This window comes from Phalacrocorax carbo, chromosome 3 (assembly GCF_963921805.1).
Source record: "Phalacrocorax carbo chromosome 3, bPhaCar2.1, whole genome shotgun sequence".
Classification (NCBI taxonomy): domain Eukaryota; kingdom Metazoa; phylum Chordata; class Aves; order Suliformes; family Phalacrocoracidae; genus Phalacrocorax; species Phalacrocorax carbo.
The window spans coordinates 57,161,403-57,177,557 of NC_087515.1; the positions used below are offsets into that span (position 1 = coordinate 57,161,403).

General features: G+C 40.1%; 1 protein-coding gene across 7 annotated transcripts in view; it reads left to right on the forward strand.

Moving 5' to 3' along the window:
- The window catches only part of SASH1 (SAM and SH3 domain containing 1), a 565,878-nt gene that overhangs the window by 545,837 nt on the left and 3,886 nt on the right, over positions 1–16,155 (forward strand). For all 7 annotated transcript variants that reach the window (XM_064446996.1, XM_064446995.1, XM_064446997.1 and 4 more), the window contains 7 exons: positions 582–717; positions 1,707–1,876; positions 2,973–3,182; positions 3,909–4,059; positions 6,798–6,911; positions 13,535–14,676; positions 15,243–15,374. In XM_064446996.1, the coding sequence (XP_064303066.1) occupies positions 582–717; positions 1,707–1,876; positions 2,973–3,182; positions 3,909–4,059; positions 6,798–6,911; positions 13,535–14,676; positions 15,243–15,374 (2,055 nt within the window). The remainder of the gene's footprint in view (positions 1–581; positions 718–1,706; positions 1,877–2,972; positions 3,183–3,908; positions 4,060–6,797; positions 6,912–13,534; positions 14,677–15,242; positions 15,375–16,155) is intronic.

Consider the following 16,155-nt stretch of genomic DNA (forward strand, 5'->3'; position numbering starts at 1 on the left):
GGATGAAAAGAGGAATTGCCTCACCTATTGCATATGTAGCAAAATCTTTTTATATATATGCATTTATGTTTATAAGTATTTATACTATGCACAGGCTGCATTTTCTGGTTAATTATTTTTTTCTTCAAGGTAAGTAAGCAAAGATATCAACAATTAACTGCAGAAAAATAAATGTACATTGCTCTGTGTCTCACTTGCGTTGTCTGATTTGTTTGTATTCATCTTTGTACAAAATCCTGATTCAGAAAGCTGAATTTGGCATCAGCTGTTTTACAAGTACTGCTGGCAAAAATATCATGTGTCATTAAAACCTTTGAATTGGGAGTTCCTTGTAAGGTTTCTTTCTACTTACAATGCTAGCTTTTTCAGACTGGACTGTTTGCTCCTGTCCCTGCTATCATCCCTAATAAAGGGGGGCTTCTGCCACAGCTGAGCACCACAAAATAAGTAGATAAACATAAAAGGTTTCATCCTGTCTGGTAAAGAGCAGGAAAACAGAATCTTTTTCCTTGGAGATGCGCAAGCAGCTCCTGCCAGTGCCTGTGTTCATTTACCAAACTGAAATGGTTCATCCCTTTCAGGAGGCCAGCCCTGGGGTCATGCCAGGTTCTCCGCAGTCACCACCGCCAGACACTGACTCCCTGGACAAACCCAAGCTGAAAGCCGGTGGCTCAGTAGAGAGCCTGAGGAGTTCCTTAAGTGGTCAGAGCTCAATGAGTAAGTTCGGTTGTAATTGCCTTGCTCCATTTCTGTGGCTTCAGGGAGCAGACATCTCCACAGTAAGCAGAATCAGAGAAAGTCAAAGCAGAAGTCGTGGTTAGAAAGTAAAAAGGCTGATGGGTTAGTCTTTAAGGGTTTACAAAGAACTGTAAGCACTTTGGTGCAGAGACAATCTTTTTTGCTTTGTGTTGATACAGAGCCCTGAAAAAGTGAAATCCTGCTTTCTGGCTGGGTCCTGCTGTTACAGTATAAATTATTCGCGTGAGAATTACAATCCTTGACCAGTAGTAAACAGGCTTATCTTTACGCTGGATTTAACCGGGGCATTCCTGATGAGCTTCCCACCCCCACCTCCAGAGAGACCTTGAGGTGTTCTCACTAACTAGTTAGAGGAGTATTCAAAACCTCTCTGGTTAAGATTGTCTCTACACAAAACAGAGCTTAAGTGGGACACAGATGGTGTGAACTTGATTCACTGTGGATAACTGGCAAATAGAAACCAAGACCATACTGGGAAAAAAACTGAAGAGAAAGGTCCATTTTTAAGTAACTGAAAGTGTGTTCTGAAAATCATCAGCTTTTTTTCTTTTGTAATGTCAATATGAAATGTTGTCATAAAACCAGATTTCTGGAAATGAGGGGGATTCTGGAACCCGTGTGTAGGATTCAGAGCTTATTTTCCTCACATCAGTATGCTTTTTTGGGGTCAAAACTTCCCAGAAAGATTACATCGCCTGTGATGTACCGTAGATAAGGCACTAGTTAAACACCTTCTCAGTTAAATATTGAGGAGCTGAATCTGGGAAGACAGGAGTGCAAAGTAGATTAACTCTACCATCGTGTGTGTGTATAAGAAATAGCTTGTAACTTTGATTACCATATTCTGTAGAAAGACAACCCATTTTATTTTTTTGCCTCTGTTAGTTTCTGAGCCTTCTTCACAAACATATTCTTTTTTGGGGACTGATGCTATGTCTCTCACACAGGTGGCCAGACAGTGAGCACAACAGATTCCTCAACCAGCAACAGGGAGAGTGTCAAATCAGAAGATGGTGATGATGAAGAGCCTCCTTACAGAGGACCTTTTTGTGGAAGAGCCAGGGTTCACACTGATTTTACTCCAAGTCCTTATGATACAGACTCTCTGAAGCTCAAGGTACCAGCTATATGTGTTGTTAAGGGGTCAAGCATTTATTTTGCCAAAATTCTTAGTTAAGCGCTCTTTGCAAGAACTATACAGTTCTTAGTCTTTTAAGAGTTTACATTTGTTTTTTGAAGCCCTTTAACCTGCCTTATTCTGATACATTTAAGTTTTACTTGAATTATAGCAAAATTTTTCCACCTCCTGGACAAGACACTTGTGTCTTTCGTTTCTGGAAAAATAAAAATGTGCCACAAATTCATTTCCATTTTGCAAGGATTTTGCTTGAAAGATTGGAAAAATACTTTGTCTGCCAGAATGAATTAATCCATCAATGGAAAAATTTTCAAAATCCTTGGAAGAAATGTGGATACACCTACACATAGTGTCTTTTAAAGACTTTTCAGTTAATATAACTCATTTTGAGCTAATATTTCATTACTTTGCTGACTGTGAGCTGTCACACCCCTTTCATTTTTCCGGATATCAGCTTTTATTATTTTCAGTTGTGCTGTATTCAGTTCAAACTAACTGACTCCTTACATTCATGACTTAAAATTCCAAGGGCAGCTAATTCCTATTAAAGCAGATGTACATAAGATAATGCCTTTAAGGATACAAAACCAGTTGTGCATCCATTTCTTTGTTATCGTTGGGAGCACATTAGGAAAAGCAACGGTGTTGCATGGTTCCTTCTGCATACACCTACATTCCTCAGGAGATCTGATGTGAGATTGTACCCATATACACCGAGCATGTTCTTATTTGCACCAATTTCAGATAGTTGCCCAGCTTAGAGATGTTCGTACAAAGCGGCAGTGATGCACTACTGGGGTGCAAGTAGGTTTGTGAATTGGGACAGTTGGGGTCCATTCCAGGTTCTTTTGTTGACTTGCTCTGCAATCTTAGGGATGTCTCTCAATTTCCCTTTCTTCCATTTGTAAAACAAGTATAATCAAACTTTTTTGCAAGAGCCTGCAGTTAACCTTTTGAAAACTAAAGAGTGTTGTCCATTCTGTGTACATGAAAATCTAAGAGAAAGTGGGTGTGTTTGCTTGAATATCTGTCAGAAAGCATGCCTAAATGGCTTTCTTGCTGCTTTGGCCTGCAGAAAGGTGACATCATTGATATAATCAGCAAACCCCCCATGGGCACTTGGATGGGCCTGTTGAACAACAAAGTTGGGACTTTCAAATTCATCTATGTGGACGTGTTAAATGAAGAGGAAGAGAAGCCAAAGCGGCCCACAAGGAGACGCCGGAAAAGCAGACCGCCCCAGCCCAAGTCAGTCGAGGACCTCTTGGATCGCATCAACTTAAAGGTCCAAATCTTCTCTGTCTGTGTACCCTTCAGTTTTGGTTGTGGGAAGGGGGCCATACCTTTGGAGTTGTTAGTTTGAAAGCTGCACACCAGATTCATAATCCTAAGGATCACGTAGCAGAATTAGGTCTTAGCGGCAGAGTAAAAATAGCTGAGGCCAGGCAGAACTGCCTGTCAGGCTTGATGAAAGTGCTGAAGGCTGCAAGTTGTGTGTCCTTGGAGACCATAAATTGTTGTGTAGTATGGCTACTAGCTAACACACTTCAAAAGCAAGCAAAAGTGTAAAATAACAATAGTTACCCTGTCTTTAAAGAGGAAGATTTTTTCCATATTTCTGTTCAGAAGAGCTAGGGATAAACTGTTGTGGCTGTCGTTCACCCTTTGTGCTTCTCCCTTCATACAGAGCTGTGCCATATTGTGTGTCCAGATACTGTGCTACCCAAGCCATTTAATACAGTGCATTCCAGATGCAAAATATATGCAGCATTCTAGTTCTGGCACAGCTACCTCCCTGAACTCTGAGCAATGTTTATACAAGCTGTAATCCTATAATTTTGCTGTTTTGTAGTGGCTTGCATTTGCTAAACTACTGGGTTTTTTTCTGGTTGTGAAAATCTCTTCTAGTATCTTTATTGACAACAACAAAAAGAAAAGTTGAATAAATATGTTGACTTACAGCTCTTCCTTTCCCCTTCCCCCTCCCCCTCCCCCTCCCCCCTTTATGCAGGAGCACATGCCCACTTTTCTGTTCAATGGTTATGAAGATCTGGATACCTTTAAGCTTTTAGAAGAAGAAGATTTGGATGAACTAAACATCAGAGATCCTGAGCACAGAGCTGTTCTCCTCACAGCAGTGGAACTTCTACAGGAGTATGATAGTACGTGGGATGTTTGAGGTTTTTAGTTATACTAGATCTCTGCCAAGAGCCTTGTGAACCCCTTAAAGCAGAAAAGTGGTTCCAGGATTTTGATCTTTCTTTCTTCCTAACCTAGTTATTTCCAGGGTAAACCTGTGTAACAATATGTAGATTTTTGAGGAGTACTTAAGATTTGCATTTGTTCTGCCAGAATTCTTTTGTCATGTAAGCCCAGCTACCCAACTTATTCACGTGATATCAAGTGTACAACACACACCCTTTAGAATACTGATATTCAGGAATGAATCCTGAGATAACCTACTCAAAATAAGAAGCTGAGGCGTGGAGAATAGCAAAGAAGAAACTTCTAGATTAGAGGGAAAGAATTGATGTTATCAAGGGTAAAAAAGAGACCAAAGCCCATAGGGCTGTGGAGAAGCGTCACATGAATTAAACTTTCTCTTATTTTACCTGTGCATGCATATGATTCTTGGACTGTGAATCGCAGGATAGTACTGGTAGCTTCAGGTTGTGCACATGACAACAAGTGATTTTCAAAGGGAGAAAATACATCAGTCAAGTGCAAAGAGTGAAAGACAGTGACCCAGCTATCTAAGGTGCAGCAATGCAATTCTGCCCATTGTACAGATGGTCTCAGGCAAGTGGTTGTGAAGATGAGGGAAAGCAGAGTAAGCCATGGCAATCAAATTAGGCCATGTCTTTGCGACACAGAAGGAAGCAGAGCTGTACCATCCATGCAGTAGTCATGGTAGAGTAGAATCATTTGAAAAGCAAGTGTAGCTTGAGACAGGAATTTAGAGGCAGCAATACTCAGTTGCAGCAATCTAAGACAGTACTGAATTTCCCTTTTGTCCCTAAGTGTCAGTAGAAGTTTAGTATCACACTAAGCATAATCAGTGGAATGGATTGTGAGGTTTTCTCAGCTGGTCTGTGCCAAATCCTATGTTTTAGCTTAAACTGCCATAGCAGCAATTTAAACAGCTGCTTATTAAGTGGGCAATGCTTAGTTCTGTTACAGAGAGATGTATCTCTACAGAGTATCTCTAGACGGTGCTGTGTGGCTTGAGCTTTCATTGACATGTAGCTTTCTTGTTCATTTCATTTCCCAAAGAGTCATCCACACTTTCTCTGCTCTCCTCTACCCCCCAATAAAACTGCAGATGCAGAATTAGATTCTTTTCACTTATATCAGAGTAGCTTTTCGTCACCTAATATGAGTTTCTCTTCATTATTTGCAGACCTATTTAGAATGCTCACTTCCCTGAAGTAATAATTTTTTTTAGGGCCCCTTCAATTTTGGTTTGAAAACTTGAAGAACTATGTGATGTGGTGGTTGGAAAGTATAAACTCCAGTTCCAAGTCAGGGTGATGAGGAGAAAGAGAAGTGGCGACCAGACAGCTGGAACCTGGGAGGGGCAACAGCACTTAGTTCCACCCCATAATTACCCTTCATATGCTGAGAATAGGAATTGGAATAGCCATTTCTGACATTTTATTGCAGGGAAAAAAAAACACAGCATAAACTGTGTCCTTGCATCATGAAATTGGGTTTCTATATTTTCAGCTCCAGATTTAGTTTCGTTACAAAATATGATTTCTGACCAAACATTCTGGGTGAATTCCTGGAATCCAGCCTGTGCAGCCTGGATGGACCACACCTGAGCGTAGGCTCTTTGTGCAGACCAAGAAAGGGGGGAATTTTTACCACTAGTCTCTCCCTTGTCCCTTCTCCCTTTGTTAGGGGACATTATCTAATTTTGCCAGACTGACTTCTGATCCTTCCTCTTGGTCCCTTCTGGAAAGTAGGTCAGGGTTAGGATTTTATTCTTTTTTTACTTGATTTGGTTCTTTTTGGTGTCTTTTGCTTTTGTTTTGGGTGTTGGGTTTTTTTTAAGTCTTAGAAAGAACTTTGACACCATCATTTAAAAAAAATTTCCATGGTTGTAAGTTGCAGGACTTTGTTCCAAGGCAACCCAAGGCCCCCATTCTTGGGCGGGGTTGAGTGTGAGCTGAGGGACACACATGGTCCATTCTGCTTTCATTATGTACCACACTGCTCCCTCACGCTTGTGCTGAGGCTGTTGCTTAATCCTTTACCAAATGGGATGAATGTTTCCAACATTTGTGGTGGCTGTTCCTAATGCTTGCTCTTTTCTAAAACAGTGGTCTGATACAATCAGTACAACAGGGAAGATCACAGACTCATAGAATATTTAGGTTGGAAAAGAACTTTAAGATCAAGTCCAGCTGTTAACCTAGCACTGGCAAGTCCACCACTAAACCATGTCCCTAAGCACCACGTCTACATGTCTTTTAAATACCTCCAGGGATGGTGACTCAACCATTTCCCTGGGCAGCCTGTTCCAGTGCTTGGCAACCCTTTTGGGGAAGAAATTTATCCTAATATCCAATTTAAACCTTCCCTGGTGCAACTTGAGGCCATTTCTTCTTGTCCTATTGCTTGTTACCTGGGAGAAGAAACCAACACCCACCTCACTACAACCTCCTTTCAGGTAGTTGTAGAGGGCAATAAGGTGTCCCCTCAGCCTCCTTTTCCCCAGGCTAAACAACCCCAGTTCCTTCAGCCACTCCTCATAAGACTTGTGCTCTAGACCCTTTACCAGTTTCATTGCCCTTCTTTGGGCGCACAAGATATAATGGTTTTGAAAATGGAAGGTTGAGAAGTTCAGCCAGATTTTCTGTTTGCCTGTTTTTCACTGTATTCTCGCATCCTCTAGGTAACAGCGACCAGTCAGGATCTCAGGAGAAACTTCTCATTGAAGGCCAAGGCCTAACCGGATGCTCTCCTCGGGATTCTGGCTGCTACGAAAGCAGTGAAAACCTGGAGAATGGTAATGATGACAGCAATGAGCCTTATAATCCCTGCAGCCTTTTTTCAGTAGATAACTTCATATATTTTCTGCTTCTGTTCCTAGCTAACAAAAGCTACTTCATACTTGACTTTCTCCTTTGCTCTGACTGCCTTTTTCCCCTCTTGGCTTGAGCCATTGACTTCCATTGCTACTGTTTCTAATTTATTTATTTACATTGGTAGGAAACAGATCATGTTTCACAAATCATCTTTCTTTTGTGATCTAAGGCAAGAGGCACTCTCACTGCCATCCCCTGCCTTCTCCACTCCCTGTCATATTCTCATGCAGCCCTGCCTCATGAGGCTTACTCTACTTACACTCAAAAAGCCCATGTCTAAGGGACCACTGGCAATGGAGAAGCCACTGAACTCCACTGAGATTAGAAGGATTTATTCTAAACCTATACAAACACTGTTTAGAAAAAATGTTTTGTCTTTTAGGCCATATTTTTGTGTTTGCTTAGGTTGTGTGTTGCATTCTCCTCTGATCAGAAGCCAGGTGCAGAGATTTAGGACTTTCCAGTGTATGAACACTAGCAAGTTAAATTAAGAAGTTGGCAAGGAAATAAATTGTGAAAAGAATGCTTATTATATCAATTCCCATTACCTTATCTTGCACCAGTGAAAGGTGAGGCACTGAAAAATTACCAAGCGAGATCATAATAGAGATTATTCTCCCTGTTCTGAAGAAATCAGATTGTTGTGCTGACTGAGCGTGCTTTACTTGGGGATGATGTAAACTTGTCATTAGGGATGAAGTATTAAAATAGATGAAATTGGTTTGAGTTTGGCATTATCACTCCAAGCATTTGAGCCATGGCTTGGCCTCAGCCTGCCTGGTTTCATCGCTAACATCCAGCATAAACAGGAAACCAAGAACAGGATAAATAGAGATACTGTACACCCCTTGCCGTGGCCATTTTTCTAATTTAAAAGGTGAGCTAAAGATCTTTCTCATAGTATGTGCATTTTGTGTCAGTCTGCCACTCAGAAAAAACCATTTATTTAAGAAAATTGTAATTTACTTTGAAGCTGAATGCCTGGAATTGGCAATACACTAAATTCCTGAAAGCAGAGAGAATTTTTTTCTTAAATATGAATCCCCATACAGTAGTCATACTGCAGTATAATCAGGGCTAAATAAATGGCATATGTGACAATTTTCTTTCCTTTTTATCTCTAAGTGACATCATAATGATAGCAGTAGCACTGAGGTTAAATTGCTGCCTGCACATTTTCCTTATTTTAACAATATAATAAAATCTTTAGAAAGCAATCATCATTGCCTGTCTGCTTAGATACTTACTATTACACTTAAACTAATATTTCTATCTGAGTTTTGCAGAATGTGAAATACTGCTGATGATTTTTATATTGCTTTTCATGTATGGCTTGCTGCATTTCTGCATCACTTCTGCTCACAAATGCATTTAGTGCTTGTTTTGAAAACCGTAAGAAAAGAACATTTAGTATGGGGTTCATTCGGAGATTTTGTCACAGCTGGTTAATCTGAGATGTGCTCCACCTTCTTTGCGAAGGTCATGGGCCACAGTTATTTCTATGCGTATTGTTTTCCATGTATGTTGGATTCTATTCTGTTAAAATAAGGATAATAATTGGTCTAGTATAAAAACCATAATGTGCAGATCAGCAGTAATAAACTGCACTTCATAAAGGGGAAATACATTCGGAGAAGAAACTAGTCTTCAGATTTTCTTGGGAAATATGGTTGTGCATATTATTCTGATGACTCATGTAACGTCTGGTTTTTGGCTGATATTGGACCTTTTGGCATCAGTTCAAGATTTCAGAGCTGCTCTTACATTTTGGCTAGAAAATGGTTTGCTATGTACTGTGGCAGTGGTACAGATGTATCCTTTATAGGTACTTCTCAGGATCCCACTACAGAAATATCTGGGTATTCTCATAGGTATCCACAATGTACTTACAGCAGCACTGTGATTTTATTCCAATTTACAGAGCGCAGGGAACATAGAGTTTGTGACCAATTCTGTGTTAGACAGGAAGAACGTAAAAGCAGAAAGCAACCATCCGTGACCAGACCATTAATCTGTATAGTTCAGTCCTCAGTTTGAAACCAGGCAGAGAGGGCAAGCTCTCCTTTAGAACTCCTGTGCAGTTACTGGCCTTGTTTTGCATGCAAGCACCATCTGTCTGAGACACATTTGGAAACCGTACCAGAAATCTAGTTCTCACAGGACTGGCCGGAAGCAGATAGCCAGAGAACAGTATAGGAACAGAGCAAGTGTATTTGATGCTTCCCAGGGTACTCTTGGGGAATGAATCTTTTAAGGACTTTAAGGACTTCAAAAACTGGGTACTGCTTCCTGGCATTCATCCATTTTCCTGAAACTGTTTCTCTTTATGAACATCCCTTGTCTTCCTTAGAACCTCCATACCTAACAGTGTCTGTGTATAGACCTCTGTCATACTCCATCCCAAGTCATCTCTTTCCCAGTCTGAGAAGGCCTGTAAATTATTCCTTATAGGTCATTCATGTCCCTGATCATGCCTGGCTTCTTTGAACCTTTTCTTGTTGTGCTGTATAGCTTTTTAAAGGAGAGAGGGGATGTGAAGAGATCAGAATTGCACATGCAATGCACAGAGCTGAAGAAGCAAACCAACCATGGCTTTATCAGGTGGGATAAGGGTGTTTTCTGATTTGTTCAGAAACTGAAGCCCAGATTTCCACAGTGCCAAGAAGGCATCCTAAGCACTAAAGCGTTCAGTGCTAATTAGTCAGAAAAGGAAGCAACAGAACAGGTGGCCACATTGTCTAATGTCATGTGCATTTCTACTAGTTTGTAATCAGTAAAAAAATCCAGTGAGGCTAGGATTGTCTGCCCTGCCATCATCTTTGTTGTGTCAACAGAGCTGTTTGAAATACACACAAAGTATAGCCACAGAAGGCAATGGCAAAATGAAGGTAATAAAATCTGGTCTCTGGACAGGCCACTGAATGCATTCTGTGACTGGTTTTGAGTACTTAAATTTCTGAGGATGATCTTCCATACAGAAAAAAGCACTAAGAGGAACAATGAGAATTTGTTGCTGTAGCTCTGGTACCTCTGGAAATATTTCCCCAAGGTAATCGGCTTTCTTCTGAGGCAGGTGATGGCAGGGAATTGAAAAGTTCCTTCTCTGTATTCTAATAACAAGAAGTATCATGAAAGCTGGACGGTTCTTTGTCTAACAAAAACTGCATCATAACATCAAACAAAAGAAGTATGCTTGTAGCTTGAACTGAACCTGGAAACAATATAAACTTTCCATTCATTTTGGTAAGGGCCACCTTTGTTACCTTAGTTTTCACCCAGACACCTGTGTTCTTCAGCACACACTTAAATCAGAGATGCTACTGTGGTTGACAGCACTACGAAAGACATTAGACTGCTTGACTGTACCAGGGAATTATAAGAATGTGTTATTATAAAAAATGCTAATATTAAAAATGTGTTTCAAACCTTACTAGCTGTACCCTTTAATCCTTGTAGGTTTCCTTCATTTTCTTTCTGAGACAGGGAGGAGATGTTACATTTGTGCACCCTTTTTATATAGCTCTCCACTTTATGAAAACAACTTAAAAACATATTTAAAGGTCTGTTTTCAAGAAGTATTGCATTCCTTTCTTAATGTCTGAGAAGCACAATGAAGTTACACCTGGCAGTCAGGAGGAGGGAAGGAATAGCTAGAAAAAGAGAAATCACAGCTGCCCTCCTGATATTGCTCTTGACATAAATCTATGTAAGGGAAATTACATTCTGAACGCCCATCCTTTGTACAAAACAGTAGCATTGAGCCCAGCACTTTTTAAAACCATTTTGAAGCAGAGAGCTTAAAGGTTGCATGTTCAGTTATCTGTTTTATAGACAAAATGTTTTTAACTTCCTCCCATTTTCTCCACATTTGTATTTTTATGCAAAACATGGCTGGAATGAACTAAAGATTTTATTTTACATTCCCCAAATTTTTCTTTCCTTGATTTTCTTGTTTTTTTCTTCTTGCTGTTCCTATTCCCCGTTTCTTCTTTTTTTCAATTCCCAGGCTACTGGCTTTACACAGGCATACCCCATTTCTGAAGAAATGAAATGTTGTTTACTAGATACCCTTATGGTCTCAGTAAGAGCTTATATTGAACAGTAGTAGCATTTCTCACAACTTTTCTTTCAGTGTTGAGGTTCCTGAGTGTGGTTTCCTAAACCCAATATAACCCCTGATCAATATTTCAGATTGAAAAGAAGGTACATGGGTTTTGTTATGTGAGCTATGACAGCAAGCCCCAGACAATGTGGTGAGTTACTGCACAAGTCAGGCATGTATTAGCAAATACGAATAATGAGAAGAGAACGCTCCTTTCCACGCTCATTGTGTATTGGCATTAGTGCCTGAAGGCACTAAAAAAGTGAACATTACATTTCTTACACATGTGTTTTTAATGTGGTTGTAAGTTATTTTCAGAAGGCGGTGGCCTAGCTCCGTGGAAAGGTACAGGCAGAGAAGTCTTTCTGCTACTTCTCTGAGCTACCTGAACTCAAGCTGGTAGCAAGGGAGCCAGCTTAATGTGTGATGTGTCTTTATTGGCATTTTGGGGAAATGGTAGTATTTAGCTTGAGTTGAACTGTGAAACGTACAGCTTCTGAGAAAGGAGTTCCTATATTCTTGCATTCATCCTTGTAGAAACACCTTTATTTTAGATAGAATAGCCTTGCTGCCATACCAGTAAATGCAACCAGCTTTTTTTGAGGGGAATGTTTTCCTTATTTCTCTTTAAATGTAACTTCCATTTTCTTTGCTAGTTTTCTGGATACTTTTTTTTTAAAGTCCTTGAGCAGAGGAAGAGGCAACAGAAAGAGAGAAAGCAAGCTATTTCTCTTTTAGGTTAAACAGGTTCTTTCATTCATATTCAAAGCGAGCAGTATATATTATTGAAAGGCCAAGCATTGAGCTTCTTTCAGGATAAAGCTTTGAAGGCAAGCTGTACAAGAAGAAAGCATCTATTACTTAAAAGTAGACAGATTAATTTAGTTCCAATGAAGTTAGCCAAACTTCTCAGATCTCTAAAAGTAACCGGTCTTTGAATTGGCAGCTATTGATTGCTGATTTTTACAGACTTTTGATACCATTTAGCCAAATCGGTTGTTCTGGGGGTTTTTGTTTTTTTTTTTCTCCATTGGAAAAAGAAATTTCAAGCTTTAAAACAGGATGGAAAGAAAGAAAGAAAAGAAAGAAAGAAAAGAAAGAAAGAAAGAAAAGAAAGAAAGAAAGAAAGAAAGAAAAGAAAGAAAGAAAGAAAGAAAGAAAGAAAGAAAGAAAGAAAGAAAGAAAGAAAGAAAGAAAGAAAGAAAGAAAGAAAGAAAGAAAGAAAGAAAGAAAGAAAGAAAGAAAGAAAGAAAGAAAGAAAGAAAGAAAGAAAGAAAGAAAGAAAGAAAGAAAGAAAGCTAGCTTACTGCACATGGGGGAAAGTGTCCCTGTCACCCTGAAAACAATAATTGTTCAGGATGTGCTGTCATTCTGAAAGGTCATCTGCTTTGAGACAAATTTTCTTCTCTCTTGTTAAAAGGAAAATAAGAAAAAAATCTACAGAGCATTTGAGAAATGACCTTATATTTCATGCTAATGAGTACTCTAATGGGCTCAGTCCCTTTGATCAAAATTTTTCTGTCAAGCAGATTTGATGGTCTTCACTGCTTAAAATCAGTGGTGCATATCTCATAAAAATACAACATAAAGCTTACAAAGAACATGTGGTTCAGATTGATTCATGTCATCTCATCTTAAATGTTTATAATAAAACACCACATCCCTAAGACCTTCCACTTCAATAAAACACTATGACATGAGAATAACACTAAGATTAGTCACACCTGAAACTCCCTTTTGAAACACTTCTCCATCTAATAGTATAAGACCTTCTTCCATAAAACTCTGCTGTCCCTAGAAGTAACTTTACAAAGGGACTGGTGCAAAACCAGTCTTCCAACACTTTTTTGCTCTCTGGTTTGCCATTGCAAATAGTTTGCTGCTCATTTAAAAGATGAAACAACACTACTGGCACACTTCGTAATTAAAATTAATAAGCAGGATCTTTTTTTTTAAAAAAAAAAAGAAATAGCTTTCCTGAGCCATCTAATAAACTTCATTAGAAGGTGAACATAATTATCAATATCATAAACAAATTAGAAAAGTAGAAAAAAATAGTAGGTCTTTTGGGTTATTTCTGTGTGGGGTCACACCAGTTCATATAATGGGTGTAGGGTATCAGTTCTAACTGTAGGATATTTCTGCACTAAAAAAGGTTTACATGAGCTAAACCTCAAATCTCTGCAAATTGGGGAGTATGAAGGATGTTGATGATTTTAAATGTATTTTCATTATGTGGTCAAATTTACCATTTCTTCATTAATAAAGCTGAAGCTCACAAATTCATATGCTTAAAATGGCACTGAGTTCTTGTACATTTAGATTTAACAAAAAGATACTAAATCATTTTGTTTCAAAGGCATTTAGAAGTGATCCATTATTTACATTGCAGATTTTGTTGTTGTTGTTGTTAATGGTGGATTTTGATTTATTTGCTTCCAGGTAAAACTCGAAGGACCTGTCTTCTGCCCTCAAAATCAGCAAGTGATCATAGCTTTAAGGACTTCAGCAGAAACCAGCTAGCAAATTATCCTACGCTTCCACTGACTAAGTCAATAGAAACTCTACAGCAAGGGGAAAAAGAAAGCCGGTTGAGTTGTGCGCATCGTGCTCTGAAGAGCTCTGTCAAACCTCCAGCTGTTACAGGTCTGAAGAAGAACCGTAGAAGTTTACCAGTTGCCGTCTGTCGGAGCTATGAAACTCTGGGTGGCCCCCAAGGTGTAGATATATGGCCAAGATCTCACTCGCTGGATGATCTCCAGGGGGAATCCGATACTAACCTACAGGACACCACTACCAAGGAAGTAGGTTCTTTTCCTCAGGATTCACTGGATATAGCAAAAACGGCAACTGGCTCTTCCCTGCTGCCTCAGTCTTATGGAGGCAGCTCTATGGTAGATGACTTGATGGCTAAGCAGAGTAAAGGAGCTGCTAGTTCTCAGAAGGGAAGAGCTAAGGAATTGGACTGCTCTGTAATGGAGAGTGCAGGTGGAAAGCCTGCACCATTCCCCCTGAAAAACTGTGAAGCTCAGCCTGCCTTAGCGATGCATCTTGCAACAAGGACACCTCTGGAAATACAAAGTAAAGGTTTTCATGACTTTGCACGGGCTGATTATGCTCCAGTCATCAAGGGGGGTCTAGATGCTGAGCAAAAAGGCACAAATGAGGCAAGAATGCAACCAAAAAATTCTTCTCAGCCACCACCTGTCCCTGCCAAAAAATGCCGAGAACGCCTTTCTAATGGATTATATCATCCTCCCATGACCACAAGTGCGAACCACTCAAGTCTGGAAGCACCGTGTTTGCCAGCAAAAAAGACAAGCTCATCCACTCCCATTGATTGTCACGGAGTACCTGTCCATAGGACATCTTCTGAACAGGAGCCCAGTACCCCTCCTAGCCCACTGCCACCCTGGCTGTCAGAGCTCCCAGAGACTGCTAGTGTGCAGCAGCATGTGATAAAGCTAGGTCCTGCTTCAGCAAGGAAAGTCTCTTGTAGCAGGGGAATGGATCTGGAGATGGTAATTGAAAACAAGTTGCAGTCTGAAGACATTGATCTTACTGAAGAACCATACTCTGACAAGGTGAGTGGATGACATTGCTTCAATGATTTTATTCTACTAACATTCCAAGAGGTACTCTTTCATTTATTTTATCTGTGTATTTTTGTGAGTAACCAGCCTAGATAAACCATAAATCATTGGGATAGTTATAGGATATCCTATAACTATATTCATCTTTACTATCAGTTCTTACGCCTAAAGTAACTCTTGTGTTGTAGGGTGACTGAGAAATCCCATACTTATTCTGAACCCTCATCTTTTCAAGCTGCTAGTACCTTGTTGGCTCTGGGCCTGGAAATGTCTCTTTCTCTGCTAGTGTGGGAAGTAGAGCTAAAAAAGGAAGTAATTGTTAGATGTTATGCTTCCAAGAAAATCTGAATTGATACCATAGTGATTAGGACATCTTTCTGGGAAGGATGGAGTCCTAAGGTCTGGTCCTTCTTTTAGGGAATGCTTTTTCAGCTTGGAATCTTGAGGAAAGCTCCTCCTTGCTCCCATCCTGCACTTCTTTGTGTTCGCATTGATTGGCCTGTATTGATACACTTTCATCTATCCTCTCTCCTTTGTGTCCGGCTGGGAACATTCAGCATGGTCGCTGTGGCATTCCTGAGGCTTTGGTACAGAGGTACTCTGAAGATTTAGACCAGCCTGAAAAGGATGTTGCCACAAACATGGACCAAATCCGGGTAAAGCATCTGAGGAAGCAGCATCGCATGGCGGTGGGTATTTCCATAAACCCAATTTTCTTACTTATAAGCAGACTTTTCAAAAGGGCTGACTACTAGTAAAGGGAGATACCTGCGAAGTCCTGGTACGAGAGCGCTCCCTGTGTTCACTCAGCAGGTACCACGTGGGTAGGGGTACTACAGGGGCAGGAGGTCCCTCCCCCTGCCCCCAAGGAAGACAGTAGCTGAAAGGAGAGGAGATAGAGCAGATAGCCCTCTCTCTTGACAGAATAGTAGTCTTGAAAGTCTAAGCAGACTGCAAGTGGTGGTAACAAAGACTTGCTCACAAAGGGTGGCACGTATTAAACACTTCTGTATTGAAACACTCCTTTTTCATTTCTTAAACTATACTATTGTCCACTCCTCCTTAGCAAAAGCAGGAGGGGAAAACCGTCAAAAGCTTTCATGGCTTTTTGGAAGAGAACTTGGTCTGTCTGAGGAGGTAATAGGCAAAATTGGTATTCTCTTGCCTTACTGAGAAATTAAATGGGTAGCCCTGGAAAGTCTTGTCATTGGGTATTTTTTAAACTGATCTCAAACTAATTCAGCATGGCTCATGACAGTTGCCCAAGCAGCTGGATACTGCCCACTGCATCTGCATTGCCAAAATTGTTGCTGTTGCTCCTGTGCCGAGTAATCTTAGCTTTTCAACCCACAGCGTGCTCATACTGACGAATGTGACATGAAGTTGAAACATCTGCTATGAAACTTTACCAGTTTGGAAGACAAAACAAAAGACTTGCTGTAAAATGAGCAGTTATGCTTAACATTAAGG